The 21,876-nt window shown below is 30.1% G+C and overlaps 1 protein-coding gene across 3 annotated transcripts in view; it reads right to left on the bottom strand.

Annotated features, from left to right (window-relative positions):
* Positions 1–21,876, bottom strand: part of LOC115888686 (scavenger receptor class B member 1-like) — a 69,862-nt gene that overhangs the window by 30,876 nt on the left and 17,110 nt on the right. For 2 of the 3 annotated variants that reach the window (XM_030908465.1, XM_030908464.1), the window contains exon 2: positions 242–433. In XM_030908465.1, coding sequence (XP_030764325.1) covers positions 242–428 — 187 coding nt within the window. In that variant the 5' untranslated portion in view covers positions 429–433. Of the gene's footprint in view, positions 1–241; positions 434–11,676; positions 11,720–21,876 lie in introns of those variants that run through there. The other variant, XM_030908466.1, reaches the window with a different exon arrangement.

The following is a 21,876-nucleotide window of genomic DNA, read 5'->3' as shown; positions in this document are numbered from 1 at the left end:
CGGAATTTGTTTAAATTTTTTTTGGATATTTTTTTTAGTTTTTATTTAAAAATAATAATTTCTTGATAATATGGCAACGTAGGTAGTAGACTAAATTTACAAGAAAGAAAATTCAGAAAAGATCCAGTGGTTCTCAAAATTTTAGCAAAACATCATTTTTTTTGGAAGTTTTCAAAGTAAAATAACTCCGTTACTTTGGACTTATTTCTAGGACACCCTGTATAGTACAATAATAACTTACTCCATCTTGAGGTTCTTCTGGCTTTCCTAAGATAGAGTTCTTTCGCCTGTTTTACTCCTAAAGTTTCCGACACTCTACGTAGACTTGTCAGAATATCATCTGTCCTTTCTTGGCCTCCAGATCCTGGTTTCGAAATTCTTCTGGATGATAATATGGGTATAGCTGATATGGCACGTTTGAGCTTCATCTTTACTGAAATATACAGAAAACTACAATGAACTAATATCGAAACTTCAGTAATTATAAAATATTTGTTTTCAAACATCACAAAAGTATTATTTTTTTCCATAGCAACTGTTAAAATTGCCTTATATCTATCAAAAATCCATCAAAAAATGATTCTTTAACAGCGAGGATAGGTTAAAAAATTTATTCCTTCTCGCACGTTATTTAATTACTTCCATTTTTGAAAATTTTTGTATTCATTTTCATAAGTTATTCGGGATTCAAATGGAAGTAGTTTGGATATGGCGTTTGTCGCCTCAGCCTGTATATCTGTTGGTAATTTACTTATTTCGTTTTGAGCCATTTCTGGCTCCAATTCAATCAGCAATCGACACGAAAGAGAATTAACTTATAGATCTTAGAAGATATGGTAGATTTTTCCTGGATATAGATCTATATTCTGAAAGACATCTAATCAAATGATATTACACAGCAGGCCGAACTTGGAAAACAGTGAAGTCGTTATCAGTAAAATAGTTGAGTGATTTTATTAAATTTTTATTATTTTTCTCCTTAATTTTTTAATTTTTATAAAGATTATGTCTCATTTACGATGGAAAAACGTTGAAAAAAAATAAAATTGATTAGGTACTTTGGAAATGTTTGTACAAGTAAGTGATGTTATTACTAACAATATTAAAATAAACAATATTATTTATAGCACACCCATGAATTGCTCGTGTAGAGATAACTTTGTTTCTCCCCGTTACGGATACCCTTTACGGATACCCTGTATTTGATGCCCCTCTGACCTAGTGAATAAAGTGTAATAACAGGACAATTATTGTCCAGTAGTGTATATATGTGGATTTATGTTTATTTTAATGTATTTTCAAGCGCACATCTTTGTTAAAGTGCCAACGATAAAAATGAACAAGTTCAATATTGACTCAAGACAATGTTGCTAGTATTTATATTCTTTATGTACTTTATTATTAACACGCACTATATTATATATTTTTTTTAAATTAAATAATAATGTTTAGATTTACAGTTGTATAATCTGATAATTACGATTAATAATTTTTGTTTTACAAATTTTTAGTAAAAGAAATAATTATTTTGTTAGTTGCTAATTATATAGTTTCATTAATTACTAGTACCAAAACTATCCAGCAATTTACGTTTGTTTAATAACAATTTAGGATATTTAGGTAATTCGTACTTGTCCTTTCAATAAACATGATCATGTAATTTGGGGGCAAGTTTTCTGAAGGTTGTCCCATACATATATCATGGAAAAAAACTGTGTCTCGCAAACTGTAACCAAATTCGTATAAAACTTAATTGCATTAATGAAATATTCGGCAATCATCTTTTTTTGTACATATCACAATGACATTAAAGTTTAAATGCGTTTTTTATGATTTATCGTAAAGTTATACGTTAAGAAAAGAGTTAATAATTAATAAAAAATAATTATAATCTTGACAAAGTTAATTCACATTTTCTTAATATACAGTATGTACTCGGATTGTCTTTGCAAGAGGAAAAACTTCTTTATTATTGTCATTTTGAGAAAAATGTATTCTTCATAAAATTGTTAGCTTGTTCTAAAATGGTTAATCACTTTGTTGTCGATATAGTTGACTTTTTTCTATTTGATTGATTTTTATTGTTAAAATTTCAATTAACCTTATATTTTTTGCTATTTTAAATTGTTAAAGAAGCACAAAATTTATTTATTTCAATGCTACAGAAAGGGTGGTAAGAGTTATCAGAAAATGTTATACTTTAACGACAGCACAAAACATGATCTAATGCATCATGCATTGGAAAGTGCCAATAAGAACAATGCTTTGAATAAGAAGACTAAGGAAGGAGCATATCCAAAATCTTAGGTACACCGCGATAGGCCTCAAATATGGCCGACTTAAATTCCGGTTTATCAGTGTCGTTCTAATTTTATTTAAAAAATGTAAAACTATGATGTAGGGTAGACGTGGGGTAGACTCAATAATTTGTTGTTTTATTTTACGTTGTGAATAAATGTTGCTAGTTATTAAAATTATTATAAAAATATATAATTCTAATAAAAATAGATAAGTTATAATAAGTATTTATTAACACAAACATCCGATACGCTACTGAAGCAGGTAAGTCAAATTAACGTATCTAAATTCTTTGACATCTAATCTTTGACAAGTAATAAATAAAAGCTAAAATGCAAGAAAAATATATAATTTAGTTAATTTAAGTGAATTTCATAAATGATCGGTTTACTACACGTATGTATATTATATAGTCACTTACTAGCGAAAAGTTGTTCCATTATTTCACTCAATTTTTGCCGAGATCTACCGCACGCTACACAACCAACTATTTTAGAGTCTTTTTCGATAAATCGCGATAGTGTCACTGTTAATTTAAGTTCTGCCACAATTTCCATCTAGATTTACTACCTTTATACAACTATCAGTAGTAGAATAAATAATAAATAACATAAAATAAGCTCCGTAAAGACTGACAAATCAACAAAATTTCAAATCAAATTCAAATGTGTCAAATGAATCGTCAAACAGAACTGTCAAGGATCCCCACCCTAGAGAGCTTTTATGGTGGCTTTTCCGCCCACCATGCATGAATACATGGATAGAATTATGCTCCTTCCTTAGTCTTCTTATTCAAAGGAACAATGTAAACACTATTTGGCGCTGGTTTTGCAACGGTCGCGACCCAAAGCTTTTAATAATTTCGGATCGGTTCGGCTTTTTCCGGAATTATGTCGCCAAAAATTGTTTATTCAAATTTATTATTATTTTCTTTTCTATAAATAAAATATGGAGTGTTGCATACAACAAACTTTATTTTATATAAGGACGTGAATGTGAAATGCCTATGAAACATTGGAAACCGACGTTATGCCACGATCCACGATGGTTTTTGCAGTTCACAAGTCACAACACAGTTTTTTAGTTTTTAAAACCACTTTTTCACAATTATCACGGGTTTGAGTAAGTAAAATTTAAATTAAACTCACAAGATAGCAATAATTACTTTGAAAATGGACGCTTTAAACACTTTCCGGTATTTTTTCATTTGAAAGATTTTATAATTTTTGAAGATTTTGACTTTGACAAAAGAAAGTTATTTCTGTTCTTGTTTGCGGTTGTTCTTAGCAACCGCTATACCCAAGTAGCAAAAAGAAATTCTAAAAGGATTGAATTATTTTATAACAGTCGAATAGCGTTGTCTTAAGGACTGCTTGATTTTATTAAGCGTTTGGTTCCGACCATTCTGTTTTTTAATTAAAGTTGTCATATTAAACTATTTTCTAGTGGTTTTTACAACGTATCCTATAACGCATTAAACGATAATTTCTTTTAGTATGATATAACACTTAATAAGACAATGCTATATGATAACAAACATATTATTTTATTAGGCTCTTATACCCACCATGTAAGAGTTCTATAATATTCATATAACTAGTAGTCACAATATCATATAATAGTTACTTAAACTTGTCTTATTAAAGTTGTATTACGTTGTATGATAGAATGTTTTATTGCGTTAAACTACGATGCTGTATACAACACCAGTTATATAACCTTATATGATAAAATTGTGATTAACAAAATAAATTCGCTGTAATATCTGCATTATAAAACTGGTAATGTATAATATAACCTCATTTTAAATTTAATGGTGTACCTAGTAGGAATTTATTTTGTTATTGTTGTTGTTGCAAAAGTAATATCTACGTACGAGTATAATCAATCACAGCTATTATGAATTCTGGACAAAGTTGGAAAAAAATTAACAAACGCAGTGGTAGTTATAAAGAGCATGTAAGAAAAAACTCCTCTCTAAATTTCGGAAAATAATCCCGAGAATTCCCTGGGTTCCCAAAAGCCAAAATCTCTCGGGTTGTCTGGCTTCTTTAAAGCATTGTTGCCACATTGATGTAAAAGTTTTACTGTAATAATGTTTGTATTGTTTTATTGTTGTTTTTCAAAGTCCTTAGGTTGCCGCTCACTCGTCGGGCACGCATGAAATGCATTGCGTGCATGAATCCATGAAAATCTGATCATGTTTGTTAGTTTAAATACTAATCAAATGAGATTTGGCGACATCTATTTGTCACAAATCCCAATATGTCCAAAATAGACTTATTTAAGGGATTCATTTGTAATAAAATGGTTGCATTATAATTCGCCATGTTTAAGGCAGAATTTTGGTATGGCCTATGGCCGCCATTATATGAAGCAAAATTAAAAACATCAAAATAAATTGTAAAATGTTATTTTTGAGAACTATTTTGTGATAAGATTCCCACATACAGTAATAAAGTGTTTAATTAAATTAAAAACAGGAATTTTTGAAAATTTTATTTTATTTTATTGTTTAAATTTATACGTAAACCTTAATCGAAATTAAAAGCGCTTTATTTTTTGCCAAATACATACCTATAATCTACAAGTAAAATTTTCGGCGCAACAAAAATTGTCCCTACTTTTCAAACCCTATTAATGATTTTTTATATTACATATTTGTTGTACCTTCTGGCTCTACCCGCCATTTTCATTGTCGAGTAAAGTCTCCTTTTTAACAATCCACATCCTCTAGATTCATTTTACGATTACGCTTAAAATATAATTTGCTCTAATATTCTTCGGTAAAAAAAAATAAAATACTCTTTTACCTCGCTAAATGATCAAATGTTTTTATTGTTCTGTTTCTTAGATGTGACCACGTAATACACAATAAAACAAGTTTTATAATAGTTATATAACGCTTTGTGAAATAGTTGCATAAGAGTTGTATACCCTTTTTATAGAATTTCTATACTACTAAACGGTTGTATAAAAATGGGCCTTTTTTGGTTGTAAAGCTATCATATTACGGTCTTATAGCACGTTATATGAATTGAGGTATCCTATAAAAATTATCACATAGCTGTTTATACAGCCTTTATAAAATAAAATTTGCTACTTGGGTAGCCTATAGCAGCGCCAGATCGCGTATAACGGTCGCGACCCAAAACAATTATATATTTTGACGGGCTTTCCAATCTTAATCTACTATGACATGACGTTAATCAAAATTAATAATAACCATCTATCAAAGAATGAAATCGAAATTATATTACCATAGAAACGCGTCCCGATTTTTAGGACATAGAAAAATGATTAGAGACATCAACATCCGATTAGACGGTAAGCCCTATCACAAATATTTTATTTTTGATTTAACCCTACAAACAATCCCAAAGTTTAAACTGAAGATCGAAAATTAGATTAATCTTGTTGTGTCTCTGCATCATAGGAGATAAACGTTTACTCTTATTTTTATTTATCCGACTGTATTATTTGTTTTGACATAACAATTAATCCAATTCTAATATTTCAATACTAATGAAAAAGAAGTCAAATAATGATCATCCTATGATAAATTATTAAAAATTACCGTTTTTATTAATACGCATTGTACTGTAAAATTGATAAACAGACCCTGAAAATTACCATTTTTTTATTGTTTATCTATTTATCCACAAAAAATAATAAATAATAATTTTTCTTTGAATTACATTAACTGATACACTAATTTCCCAGCAAATTCTAATGTAGCTCTAATTAATTGTTTGGACATATCGTGACATTATAGTATTATTGTTATTTAAATATATTCATGAATCAAAGAAGTTTATAGAAACCATAATGACGCTTTTATGGTAATTTATCCAAAAATATTCCAAGAACATAAAAAACTAATGGTAGTAAATTTTGTTTTCACTCGTATCTATTTATATTTTACGATTATGGGTTATGTTTTAAAAAAGTCGTAAAAACACACCTGAACCAAAACAAGAACCTCATTTAAATATTCCGAACTAAAAATGAAAACGATTAATTAGCAGGTTATAATTAATATGATGCTAACAGATATTTTATTTATCATAATAATATTAAGTGTAATAGATATAGATGAAATTTTAGTATTAAGGGCTTAATAATTAACAAAGAAAAAAATATAAAGCAACATCAATTAAAAAATGTCTATAGGTACCTCTGTTGCGGATTAATCTCATCAAAAAAGTACAATGGCGAAATTCGCCACTTGTACTGTAAAAAAATCTATGAAATAAAATAGTTATTTTTTGTAAACACTGGTGCGTTAATCCAACAGAGACCCGCTTGTCAGCAGTGGCTTACTAATAAACAAATTTGCCTAACGGACAAAAACATGCTTAACGTTTCTGGACGTATATCTCTTCCCGTCGCGTCGCCGAAAGGCAAAAAGACACAAAAAAAATCACTATTTAAAATATCTAAACACGACTATTCAAAAACACTTTTTAGAAAAAACACTAGTTTTTTTCAACAAATACCTATCTACCATGGTACAAAAAAAACAAGGTATGATCGATAGCGATGCATAACTACAGCAACAAAGAAAATATGTAGTAAAATGAAACACCCTTCGGAAACTAAATTAAAACCAGAAACGACAAAACTAATAAAGGAAAGAAGAAAGACTGACAGAGATGCCCCAGAATATGACACCTTAAATAAAACAACTAAAAGAGAAAGAAGAGAAATAAGAAAAGATCCAAACCAAATTTTGGAAACAATTGAAAACAATAGAAGAATGAAAGTGTTAAGACGCAAGCAAATACGCGGAAAACAAAAAATAATAAAAATAAGAAACACACATGGCACTAGAACAACAGAAAAACATGAAATTAGAAATGAAATTCACAAATTCTACGAACAACTTTAGCAGTCTGTTATACCAAACAAAGATAGAGTACAAAAACACATCACAAACGTAGGATCAGAAGATATGCCAGAAATATCAACCACAGAAGTTAAATACACAATTCAACAAATAAAAAATGGCAAAAACACAGGAGAAGATCGTATTACACCTGAAATGCTAAAGATGGGCGGAAAACCATTAGTGGATGCCGTGGAAGTATTGTTAAATAAATGTCTGATGGAGGGTAGAATCCCGGACGCATGGAAAAACGCAGAAGTTGTGCTATTATACACAAAAGGAGATTTAACAAATATAGAGAATTATAGACCAATAAGCCTTCTCTCGCATCTATACAAGCTCTTCACTAGGATTATCAACAACCGACTGTCTACGAAACTAGATTCCTATCAGCCAATAGAACAGGCAGGCTTTCGAAAAGGTTTTAGTACCATCGATCATCTACAAACAATTAAAACAGTCATTATCGGTTAAGAAATGCCTCTAATATAAAATAATTAAATATTGTTAATTTAAATGGCCGGGCAAACGCTCTCTATCGCGCCTTGCCGCTGTGACGTCACCCGCCGTTCTTCTGGTTGAGTGGAGCCAGACGCGTGTTTATTTTACACAGTATGCTTTTAAACGCTCTTGAATCCGAGTCAAAATTTTAGTTATTCGTGTTAATTAATACATAATTAGTAATTAGTGACATTTATAAATAGTAATGGATGGAGCGAAAACAGAAAAAATGGTACAAGGCCATGAGAAGAGATGAAAAGAAAAACGTTAAATTATCCTCTATTTTTACGATTTATTGTTGGGAAGATCATTTTGATGTAAGTTCATATATTTATGTATATTGTCTTACATAGGTATATGAAATTTGAATGTATAGGGTTATTGATTATATTTCGACTCCCACATACAGCCTTAACTGCAAGTTTTAGAAGAAAACATTAAATAAAAAAGTTGCATGGTTTTTCATATACTCTCTTTTAAAATTAATTCTAGTTATACATGGTGTCTCAAAAAAGGTGGTGCAGAAAATTGTATGTATTTTTCGCTTTCCAACTGTCAATATTTCGTAAACATTTGAAGATAGGTATAGGATATTATACATGAAATATATCTAGAATATCTAGAAATTTCCGAAGAATCCAAAAATATATAGGGTGTTTCACTTAAAAAAGTAACTTAATTTTGGCGTTTGCTTATGGGACACCTTGTATAATATTTTCATTACTGATAAACAATTTATTTCCTATAATTTCGTAAAAACAATCTTAAAAATAACAAGGGTAAGGGGGTGTCAATATATAAAAAAAACTTTCTTTTTCGCGTTATGCTCTGGAGTTATTTTTCCACGTACTAAACAAATATTTTTGTCTCTTTTCACTTCTACATAACCTACAGCATTATCTCCGTACGTCTCCCTACCTGATCTGAAAAATAAGCTTATAACATTAATTTATAACTATATAAAAGTTCGTAACAGTAGGTACCTACTTATACTTAAATATGCCTCAGTACTACAAAGAATAAATGTTACATACCTCTCTGTTTTTTTCCTCGTAATTCAGCACCAATAAATTGGGAATTTGTATTTATAAAAACAGCCAACATTAAAGCATCGACTTTTGGCAAGTTATCTGATTGTGCTTTTACAAACCCGGAATCTGCCATTACTTAAAAAAATTCTCAGAATACACAACACATACAAATAATAACTGCACAAAAAAGCATAAAAAGCTCCTTCAATCAACGCTAAAAGCAACAAAAATGTCTTAGTACGCCACCTAAATACGTACATAAACGGAACACGTCTGGCTGCTGCTGGCCATCGCGCGTCGACGAGAACGGCGGGTGACGTCAGACCAATAGAATATCGTTTCAATTCGCCAGGCGTCGTTTGCGTTATCCATAGTATTTTAATGGCCCGTTTTATAAAATTATGGTACTGCTTTCAAGAAAAATGTTTTTTTTTGGATTTACACATATTTATTCTAATAAATTGAACAGTTTCTGGCGAAAAATAAAATATATGCATCTTCCTCATTGTGATAGAAGTAATTCCAAGGGTGAAGTTTATTATAATTAGTGGAAGTAATTCCAAGGGTAAAGTTTATTATAATTAGCGACCTGTGCTTCTTTTTATATGTAGATGTTTCAGGTTTTGAGAATAAATCGGTTGAACGAAACCCAAAATTTAGAGGAAGTACTTCCATACCCAGAATATGCCCATCAAGGATTATAGCTCAAATTTCCTTTAATGGTAGACAATTATTCAATACAAATTAACTTTTTAAGTGACTGAAATATTAAATAGTTTACAATATTTATGGTATATCACTGTAAAAATATATTACTTTTAGGTACAATTAGGGACCGATACATTTCAAAAAGTAGAATATTATTTTATATTAAATGAGGTATTGTACCAACAATCAATTTATATTAATACCGGAGATTAAAAAATAACAGAATAAATAGTTAATATCTGGTACTAACATCAACTACTGCAAATAAAATTCCACAATGCTAATTATATTAATTCAATTAATATAAATTATGTTTGTCCGTTAGATCAAAAAACTTTACTAATAAGGTATACTGTATACGCACATACATATGTTTACTTTTTCCCATTATGACCTTAAATCTGTTTTTCTACAGCACTTCTACACACCAATACACTTTACTTAAGTAAATAAAATTATTCCTATTCATACTTTACTTGGATTGTTTATATTTGATTCTAGGCAAGATAATTTAAAATAGTTTATAAAATAATCAAAATTTTGAGGTGGAATAATTATTGTAAAGAAGCATTTGTGGGCCAAGGCATGATCAAGGCTATCTTGTGTCAAGGCCGTCACGTGTAACGGCCTTGAATTTTTACTCCCATCGCGCGTAAAAAAGTTTCACTTCAATAAAGACAAAAAATAATCTAAAGCCCCCCATCGCATGGTTTAAATACATACTGTACAGGGTGGGTCAAATTCGACGCTTTTAAATGGAAACACCCTTTTCTATGGGAGATAGACGAAAACTAATATCGGTGTCTGGAGCTCAATTTTCATCAAAAACATGATGGTGAAAACCGCATATCAATATCTGTTACCGTTTCGGAGTTACGGGGTGTTTTTCAAAAATGTGCATTTTTAACAAATCGCTGTAACTTTTTGCTACGGAAAATTTTGTATTTCTATGAAAACATTTCCAAAGCACCTTTTACGAAGAATTTAATTGTTTTAGTATAATTTTTTAAAATTAATAATTTAAGAGTTATCAACAGAAAAATTGATTTTTTATATGGGACACACTGTATATTTTTAATTAACTGAAAAGAATTTAAAATTAACTTTCCAAAAATATAGCATACTTGATATTTTGTTATAATCCCCTTCGAAATACAGAATTTTTAAAAATTTGCCACTTTTAACTAGTAGGCTTTGGACCCCTTACTGATGATATGCCCTTAATGGAACTGGAAAACATATTTTTCCAGCAAGACGACACACCACCTCTGAACGCTGAAGTTATCAGCAAATTTTGCAACCAATTTCAAGAATAATTGAATAGCTAACCAAGATCCCAGCCGTTGGCCGTCGAGGCCGCCTGACTTAGTGCCCACGGATCTAATCCTATGGATATATTTTCGGAAGAATAAATGTTCCTTATTCTTCCGTATAATCTAGACAAGAATTAGAAATACTTTGCAGTTATAAGAGGGTATCTTTCACCCCCATTGAGTTAATGAATTCGGCGAGAAATGTTCAAAAACTGCCCCGTCTGTCCATAACAGAAGACGGTCGATATGTCGAACGCCTGTAGCAAAATCTCATGTCTTGGTTTGCTATTTATTTTTTTTGTTATTAGATATAGTTTAAATGGGTTGATGTTGTTAAATATATTTTAAATTGTTATAAAATTCTGCATTTCTCATAGCAAATATTATTTTCGTTTTAATTGATGCTCACAGCTAGAATTTGTTTGCATTACAGCTTGTGCCGTTCAAAGCCTACTTATTTAAAGCGGGCGAATATTTATATACTCTATATCTCGAAGAGGAATCGAGCAAAATATCAAGTGTGTTATATTTTTGGAAAGGTAATTTTAAATTCTTTTCAATAAATTAAAAATATACAGGGTGTCCCTATGAATGTGTGTGTATGAAAAATCAAATTTTCTGTTGATAATTCTTAAATTATTAATTTTAAAAAAATTATACTTAAACCATTAAATTCTACGTAAAAAGATGCTTTGGAAATGTTTTCATAAAAATACAAAATTTTCCATAGCAAAAAAGTTACAGCGATTTGTTAAAAATGCATATTTTTGAAAAACACCCCGTAACTCCGGAACGGTAACAGATATCGATATGCGGCTTTCACCATCATGTTTTTGACAAAAATTGAGCTCAGACACCGATATTAGTTTTTATCTATCTTCTATAGAAAAGGGTGTTTCCATTTAAAAGCGTCGATTTTGACCCACTCTGTACATACCCAATAAACTTAGCACTTAAATTAAATGCAACACAAGCACAAACAATAACTGAATTTAATTTACTTTTTGTTTCATTTTTTTCGTGCCTTTTTGTATAATGACCAGAACCAAATTTCCTAATCACTAGTTTTCGAAATTGGTACCAAATTACATCGTTATAATTAAAGCCCATCGTTTTGAAGTATTTATTGAATTTTGCTGTTTTTTTTTAATTACTTATAATGAAAAAACGCAATCAATGAACTTTAAACGCTCTCTGGAGACGTAGTTATGTTAATAAATTATTATATTTTGTAACGTATGGGTCGTAAATTTTTCTTAATATAATGCAGAAAAAAAGTAGCCGTCTTTGCATCATAAATAGTTGTTTAACACAACTATTTTTTTGCGAAAAGCTGTCAAAGTTATAATAGGCGCATTTCTTGACAAAAAAATGTAGCTAATGTTCTTTTATATATTTACTAGCGTGTACCAGCGACTTCGTTCGCGTCGAATTAATCATTTGTAATGGTGATGATAAAGCAAAGCAAGAATTTCTCTTTGGAATTTGACTTTCGAAAAATCCGTTTGCCAAAAATAAGCTTCTTACGTCAACCAGTTTAAGCAGAATCGTGGTTAAGAAATTACCCAACATTTTGGAACACCCTGTATGATTTTTTTAAAAATTTCAAAATATGTAAAAAAAACAAATAAATTATGCTTGTCCAAGCGTTTTGCCGAAAGACTAACCGTTTTTTAAATAACAAATATTGTAGTATTTGAGGGGCGTTTTCACCCTCTTGGAATTTGAGATTCGAGAAACCCCTTCTTGTCGAACCTCTACACCCCACAGTCAATCCATTTGCCAAAAATCAGCTTTAAACGTCAAGCAGTTTAAGCAGAATCGTGATTACTCGCTGGTCATATTTTATGAAACACCCTGTATAAATTTATAAAAAATCTTAAAATAAGTTTCTCCGAAAAACTCACCGGTTCTTTATCAAAAATATTTTAATATTTGGGGGATAGTTTCACCTCCTTAGAATTCGAGTTTCGGAAAATCCCTTCTTATCGAACCTCTACACCCTAAAGTCAATCTGTTTTCCAAAAATCAGCTTTTTACGTCAAGCGCTTTAAGCAGGATCGTGATTAATCAATGACCAGCTTTTTCGAAACACTCTGTATACATTTTTAAAAAATCTTAAAATATGTAAAAAAACGAAATAAAATATACGTGTTTAAGCGTTTTTTCGGAAACTTGACCGTTTCTTAAATAAAAAATATTGTAATATTTGAGGGGTGGTTTCACCCTCTTGGAAGTGGAATTTCGAAAAATCCCTTCTTATCGAACCTCTACACCCTAGAATCAACCTGTATGCCAAAATTGAGCTTCTCACGTTGAGTGGTTTGAGCAGGATCGTGATTAATCAGTATGTCAGTCACTTAGGGATTTTATATATTAGTATAGATTAGGAAGTCTATAATGGTACATTAGAAGACTATTTCAATTTGTTTTAAAATACAGTGTAATATTAATTGTACCTAGTGCATCTATTACACCTAATTACAGAATATTCTAACATGATATTTCACTTAAAAAAAACAAATCAATTGTTCTTTTCTAAAAATATCGAGTTTACAACCAATATTTTAGTTACAAACGAGTTGTTTTTCGGTAGAAGTTATTTGGGAATAAACATTTTAATTTGATATTCATGAGCGTCATTTGCGTATATATTGTTTACACTTTCAAAAGTAAAATAAAAGTTAGAATTACAATAAAAGACACTTAAGTAATTTAGTCTAGACATAACTTTAGGACCATTAATTACCCAATTAAAAACAATTGATATTGAGTTTAGCTGTGCTTACCTATATGGATATTATATAAAATCCTTAAGTGACTGACATACTGATTAATCACGATCCTGCTCAAACCACTCAACGTAAGCAGCTCAATTTTGGCATACAAGTTTTGGCATACAGGAAAAATCTGGTCACTGATTAATCACGATCCTGCTTAAAGCGCTTGACGTAAAAGGCTGATTTTCGGAAAACAGATTGACTTGTAAGGGTGTAGAGGTTCGATAAGAATGGATTATTCGAAACTCGAATTCTAAGGGGGTGAAACTATCCCTCAAATATTAAAATATTTTTTATTTTAAAGCCTTTCCAAACTTTCTAAAATATAAAATAATTTTTCTTCATTTTCTTAAATGGAACAAACACCCTGTATAGTATTTGTTCAATAGATGGAGAATTGAAAAATGAGAATTTTTTGTATTTACAGTATTTGAAATTTTTTAAAGGTTTCGCAAATATTCCCGGTTTTATATTTCGGAAAATATTTTCCTGAAATACATGTGGTACATACTACGTTAGGTTTGTACTTAAAACAAAATTCTTAAGTTTTTTCCAGGAGCTACAACAGATGCCCGACGCACTATTGCCGGACCCTGTATTAGTGAGTTGATTAATAATCAGGGGTGGATGGGCCATATGGGAAAACGGGAAAATTACCGGTGGGCCGGTGGAAGGATGTGCCGGTGGGCCGGTGCCGATCAGAGCTCAAAAAAGGTTTGATTAGCAAAAATTAAATGGTTAATCTTCTAACTAAAGTGACGTAAGATCCTTAGTGACTCCATAACTAACTAATCAATTTGCATCAGTATAATTTACACCAATTTGTAAAATAACTATTCAACTATTGTAAAATGTCTTTCTCTGGGACACTTACAATTTTAATAATCAGCGGTTGTCTGTTCGGTTTAAAAATTTTCATTATATACAAGGTGAGTCTATAAGTGCAAATATTTTCAGGGCTGGTAGATCTCAATAAAATAAATATAATATATTCTCTTTATCGAGTTTCAAATAAGTCCAATCGAGTTATTAAAGTTTGAAAATTAAAAAAAAATAGATTTATTTTTTAAAAAAATTGAGCCACCTCAGTTTTTCGGCATTAGTGCCGTAATATCAGAGATTAAGAAACTATACTTGTCGGTGAACAAGAAGTCCTAAAAAGTTTTCTAAAATGTACAGGAAAATTTAAAAGAAAATGCTCGATTTTTAACATCTTTTTTAGCAAAAAAAACCTCATAGACGTGTTCCTGGGGTCGAAATATATAATCTGCTGAACTGAATAAATCAGGAAGTCTTAAAGTTTCTAAAAATCGTGACTCAAAATCGTAGCCTATTCAAGATCAAATTACCGTTATCGGTAATGAAAATAAAGCAGTAGAACCCTGTAAAACTGAACCATTTTGTAGTAAAAATTCAGATGTCCGACCCAATATTGGTCTTTACGAAAATTTTGATCAAGAATCAAGACAATTTAAATTTAAAAAAAAAACAGAGGCAAAAGAGCTTTTTCGCACGAGCGAAAAACACCCTTACTTATATATTAATAAATAAAATATGTTTCTTCGTTATGGTCATTGTATTTTTGTGGATTTGGACCGGTTGTCTGTTTTTCCCAGGCCGGTTTCCACTTCCCCATCCACCCCTGTTAATAATGTACATTTTCTGAGATCTTTAGTGATCTGGATAAAATTGATAAGACATGAAAACCAAATTAATTTTTAATAAAAATAGAGAACCTACCTCCATGCAAAATAGCCAATTATTATAGAAAAAGCTTTTCCTAAAAATTTTTCCATCAAATGAAATATTTTTACTACACCTTCAAATACATCAAGCAAACATAATGAACCTGATATAAATGCAGGTTCTTGTGTACTTTTTCTTTATGTCACAATTAAAAATTATTACACAAAAATATATTTTTAATTGTTGAAACCTGATCTGATGTTATATATTTTTTATAAGAACATATAAAACGACATTAATTCGTTTAAATAATTAAAAATGCTAATAATATTTCTTAGAAAAATGTAACGCCAGACACATAAATTATTAAACAAAGTAAACAAAAAGTTTAAAAAATGTTTATGTATATTCGTATTTTTAAATACCAGTTTTATATAGTTAAAGATATCTATCTAGTTTAGATCTGGTTTATCAACATAACTCGACATTTCTATCTTCATCATCATTTTCAGCTTATTCAACCATTTCCAGTTATGGCGTAGTCTCCCTCACATATTTAGGCACTCTCTTTGTAGTTGGGCCCATTGTTGACTATGGGGGCCCAAGGCCCAAGCTCTTCTTCTTCTTCCTTCTTCATACTGGGCGAATCGCCTCTTTGGTTTCGTCGTCTCTACCTGTCAGACTAATACGTTGTCGCTCCATCGTTTTCGTGGACGTCCTAAGCTTCTGCGACCTAGCGGTGATCTGTCGCGTGCAACTCTCACTATCCTTTTGTTGTCCATTCTGCTGATATGCTCGTTCCATTCTTCCTTTCTGCTGAGTACCCACTCATTTGCATTTTCCACCTTGCATGCAGTGGCGTGTCGTATAGGGGGTCAGGGGGAGCGAACGCCCCCTCCGCCCCTATGCGTTCAGCGCCTCTGGCGCCCTTTGGAAAAAAAATTGGAAAACTAAATTTAACGCAAAAACAAATAGTGCCCTACCGTGCCCTTAGCTCTTCAGGATAAAAAAATGACGTATATATTTCTCACATTTTATCTTTATTTTTTTAATGTTTACTTATATTTAATAATTTAAATATCTAATGAATCCTATACGTACGAAGACCATTGTCTATAAATAAAAATACAATGGATAGACATAATGTTGCGCCGGAGCCGCCAAAGAAGAAGACGAAAGCAGTTGCGATGGAAATAAATTCGGGGAATCACCGACCGAAATAATATTATTAATATATTGTCCAATCGCTTGCAAAAGGTATATAATATCAACTTATGTACAGCTGCCCATATGATTACTGCGGTATCTAAAGATCTCAAATCATTAAGAAGTGACAAATATTTTGAAAATTTAAAATAAATAGACTACTATTTTGGCAAATAAATGCGATACATATTGTTGCGGACCCGTGTGGACTCGACCTAACCTAACTATATGTCCCGCCCTCAGATGACCTTAACATCGCATTAAAGAATAGACACCGTAATGATTCATTCGTTCGAGAAGAATCGAGTCCCACTGGAATGGACTAGTACATACGAGAACATTCGAAACCTTCTCTATGCACCTAACGATCTATGGACTATTCTAGAAATCTTTAGCTGTAGGTATAAAAGCCGGCGGCTGTGGCCTAGAGAGAGCAGTTATAAATAGACGAGTGCAGTTGACGCGCTAAAATTCAAAATAAATTCTTAGTTATAAATCGTTTGTAAATAGTTCTATAAGTCTTTTATCGTTATTGTTTTTGTTAATTAGTGTTAAATAAATAGTGTTTAAATAAATTGTGACTTTCTATCCACACGGAACCGACGAAGAACGTAACAATATCATTTTCCACAAAAAGACAAAGAAGAATAAAAAAAATTCGTGATGAAATCCAAAATAATTACCTACATCAAAATTCTGAAGATAATTTCAAGATATCTGTGTTTTATGGTACTTTAGACATTTTAACTGGTACTCTAGAGAATCGGTTTGAAGACTTCCTTAATATATGCCAAAAATTTAATTGTTTATTGGATATGGACGTCAATGATGACAATTTAAAATGTCTTATGGATCTACAGATATTGTACCAAGCAGATTAGTTTATTAGAAGAAATTAATGCTGATGACAACAAACTTGCATCTGACGAATATTTATCATTTTTAATTTCCAATGACCTAGAGTCTTCATATCCATCTTTATGTGCATTAGTGAGGATTTTTTACACTATAGCCACCAACATGGTGGTGCAGAATAGCGATGGGAACTATCGAATGAATTAGACTATCGAATGGTTACTGAATGAATGATTTCAACTATCGAATGGTTTTATTTGAATAAAAGCATTCATTCATTTGTATACTAAAGCATATGTGACAACCTCGCCGTGCGACTAAATGGTTATCGTTGCGCCACGAGTCACGACTATCGAATGCTTTTGATAAATGAAATTTAGTATTCGTTTGATTTTTGTGTGCGTCAGTGCATTATTAATTCGTCCAAATTTTTATAACTTCGCCTTGTAAATACTATGCTATTTTTGCGTTTATTAAAATATTTAAAATACTAAAATAGTAGTTTTTTTTTAATTGACGATTGTGTGCGAAGTGGTCAAAATTTTTCCGAAAATTTGTGTGGTTTTCCGTAGCCCGATCTTTCAATTATTTAATTTTATATGGTATATTATGGTTAGATTAGATTACATTTTTTAATGGGAAATTTTGCGAAGTAGCAATTTTTAAGAGAGATGAGATGAATTAATTTTAAAAATACATATTTGTATTTTAGATGTTTTAATAATATGAATTAGTTGAACTTAATCATCATATTTAAGTAATGTGGTTAAGTAAATGGTTATCAAACTCAAATTTTGGGGTGAGAAAATTAAATTGAAAGTTTTACACGTGCCAATTTAAAAAAAAATGTTAACAATGTTTGTATTTTGTTTATGCTAATTCTCTTACATGTAGTTTTTTGCGAAGAAATATTTCATTTATTTTTTAAAGTAAATGCCAGTAAAAGTAAATATTATTTTTAAATAGTAATATAAAGTAATAAAAAGTAATATAAATAATTTTGATTTCTAATTTTTTATTTATATTTTCCTTCCGTTACACTGCATGCTTAGAAAATTAATAAATGTTTATATTTCGTGATTTTAAAATTTGTTGTTAATATAACAAATTAGTTCTGTAATTATTATTATTTAATGAACCAACATTGCCATTTAGAGACTATATTATTTTTAAATAGGATCTAATATAAATACTTTTGACTTCTATTTGTTGTTTATATTTTGATACTACTTAAAAAAAATGTTTATATTATTAAATTATTTTAAATTTTGTATAACAAATTATTAGTGTTATTATTATTTATTAAACCAGTCTTTGCTTAAAAACATTAAAAATCATTTTCCTACATCCAAAATAAAAAGTATTATTGCAGTGTAACAACAGAATATTAATAAAAAAATGCAAAACATATAGATTTTGTAATATTTTATAAGAATATGTACAATTTTACTAGTACTGGATACACTACAATACTTCCTCTTCTAGTTCCTTCATTTACTAAACTGCCCGTCAAATTAAATACCACAGCGATTTTTTTACTCATTTTCAACGAGTTCTAACTTTGAAAAAAATGGACCGATTTTGTTGATTTTTTTAGCATATTAAAGATCGTTTTTCGTAGATTGATCTAATTTTTCTAAATTTTGTATAAGATTTAGTTTTCTATGACATACAGGGTGTGAAAAAAAGGAATGTAATTTTTGTAATTTTTGTGTTGCTGCCATTTTGTCAAAAAAAATTTTTAACTAGAATTATAAGTTCTGGGTATAGCTAAGACTAATATCTCGGGACGTATTTGGAATTTTTACGATAACTCATCTGGAATAAAAGATAATCAATTTTTACTCTGACTTGTATTTTTTCTACCTTTCTTAAGAGATATGCTAACAAAACTGAAATTAACTTTAAAATCGTAGGATATTCGTTACTTTTATAATATGAAATTAAAAAAAATGATTTAACTAAGGCAGTTTAATACAGGATCTCTTAAAAATACGACCAGCGAAAAAGTAAAATTATGATTTAAACCTTATGGGCTGTTAAGTTTATTAAGGATATTAAAAAAATAATAATTTTACTTTTTCGCTTGTCGTATTTTTAAGAGATCCTGTATTAAACTGCGTTAATTAAATATATTTTTTTTTAATTTCACATTGTAAAAGTAACGAATATCCTACAATTTTAAAGTTAATTTCAGTTTGGTTAGTATATCTCTAAAGGTAGAAAAAATACAAGTTAGAGTAAAAATTGATTATCTTTTATTCCAGATGAGTTATCGTAAAAATTCCAAATACATCCCGAGATATTAGTCTTAGCCATATCCAGAACTTATAATTCTAGTTAAATTTTTTTTGGCAAAATGGCAGCAACACAAAAATTACAAAAATTACATTCCTTTTTTTCACACCCTGTATATCATAGAAAACTAAATCTCATACAAAATTTAGAAAAATCAGATCAATCTACGAAAAACGATCTTTAATATGCTAAAAAAATCAACAAAATCGGTCCATTTTTTTCAAAGTTACAACTCGTTGAAAATGAGAAAAAAAATTGCTGTGGTATTTAATTTGACGGGCAGTTTATTATTCCTCTAACAGCGCTTTCAGATGGAGCAGAGCGTCCGCAACTTCGAGCAAGTACCATGAGTTTATATGAACAATTTCACATGGGCGCGAATGCTCCGTCCGACGGAGTTCGTCCGACGGCTATCTTGAAAAAACATGACGGACGGTCCGTCGCATGTGAAAGCGCTGTAAGCAGTAAGCTCATTCCAGAGCATCGTTATAACTTCGATATAACGATGTATCATAATATAATAGTGTAAGAAACTGAATAAAAAGTGCTAGCTGAATGCTGTAAAGGCCAGTGGTCACAAGAAGAAGAAAAACATTGTTAAAAAAGTATATATTTGTAATAAAAATATATACTAAAATATAATATATATTACCCTAATTTTAAAACACCCTGTGCGGTAATTTCGTGTGTAAATTTTCCTAAATAAATTAGACGATCAGAACCATGTCTCCGGAGCATTTTGCTTTTTGGAGCATGTCAATACACGCCTTGGTTAATTTTTTAAGGGCGAAATAAACTCGCCATCAACAATTTGCAATTTTTTCAATTATCATTTCTTTTTAAAGTTGTTTTTCAATATGACGAGGCTTTGGAGATTATTGTGAACTATAAACCACTATGAACTGTTCATCATGTTTGACGTTTGGGAAATGCTTGGCAGGAGTGTTAGAGGTCGCGAAGCGCTACCAACTTCATTAAATGAACTTCGCTTGGTCCTTAGTCCTTAAAGAAGAATGAGAAAACATACCGCAACATGATGTATACAGCCTCAATGGCAGTATGAACGGACGTATACAGGCAGTTATAACTAGTAGTGGGAACTATCGAATGAATACTATCGAAACATTCGATAGTTGCAATTCATTCGAATAATTCGATAGTTAGTAAGAAAACATTCGTTGAAAACTATTCGAATAAAAATTATCGAATAGATCCGTCATCTGCCTTGAAATATTGTATTCTAGTAATTCGGCTGCAAAAACCATTCATTTATAAAATTCATTCAATTATGAAATTCATTCATTCGTCAGGATGGATTATAATAAAATATTAACTGAATTTTAGTTGTCGCCCGGCGACGTAGGTTTCTTTCCGAGAAACCCGACAGCGGTCGGTGGCAATGCTATGAAAGAAGCCGGCATCTTTGATTTTTTGCGGAGTCCGATATAGATAAGGACACATTATTTTTTTTATTGAGGTGCTAGTATTTACACAGAAAATACATTATGAAAGGCGCTGTTACCATATTTTGGTATTAGTTGATATTCGCAAAGAATATTATTGTTTGGCTTTAGTTAATTAGGGATAGTATGTCTATATATTCTGCATTTTTTTTTATTAATATTATGTTGTTACATTGCAATAATACTTGTTATTTTGGATGCAGGAAAATTATTTTTAATGTTTTTTAGCAAAGACTGGTTTAATAAATAATAATAACAGTAATAATTTGTTATACCTATTAACAACAAAATTTAAAATTATTTAATATAAATATTTTCTTTTAAGTAGTACAAAATATAAACAACAAATTAGATGTCAAAATTATTTATATTAGATCCTATTTAAAAATACTATAGTCTCTAAATTTTTTTGTGTGGCAACGTTGGTTTATTAAATAATAATAATTACAGAACTAATTTGTTATATTAACAACAAATTTTAAAATCATGAAATATAAACATTTATTAATTTTCTAAGCATGCAGTGTAATGGAAGGAAAATATAAATAAAAATTAGAAATCAAAATTATTTATATTAGGTGCTTTATATTACTATTTAAAAATTATATTTACTTTTACTGGCATTTACTTTAAAAAATAAATGAAATATTTTTTCTTCGCAAAAAACTACATGTAAGAGAATTAGCATAAACAAAATACAAACATCGTTAACTTTTTTTTTAAATTGGCACGTGTAAAACTTTCGTTTTAATTTTCTCACCCCATAGTTTGAGTTCGATAACCATTTACTTAAATATGATTATACAACCACATTACTTAAATATGATTATTAAGTTCAACTAATTCATA

Source organism: Sitophilus oryzae, unplaced genomic scaffold (genome assembly GCF_002938485.1).
Source record: "Sitophilus oryzae breed Bouriz unplaced genomic scaffold, Soryzae_2.0 scaffold_806_pilon_pilon, whole genome shotgun sequence".
In the NCBI taxonomy this organism is placed as follows: Eukaryota; Metazoa; Arthropoda; class Insecta; order Coleoptera; family Curculionidae; genus Sitophilus; species Sitophilus oryzae.
This window is presented reverse-complemented; position numbering and strand designations above follow the sequence as displayed.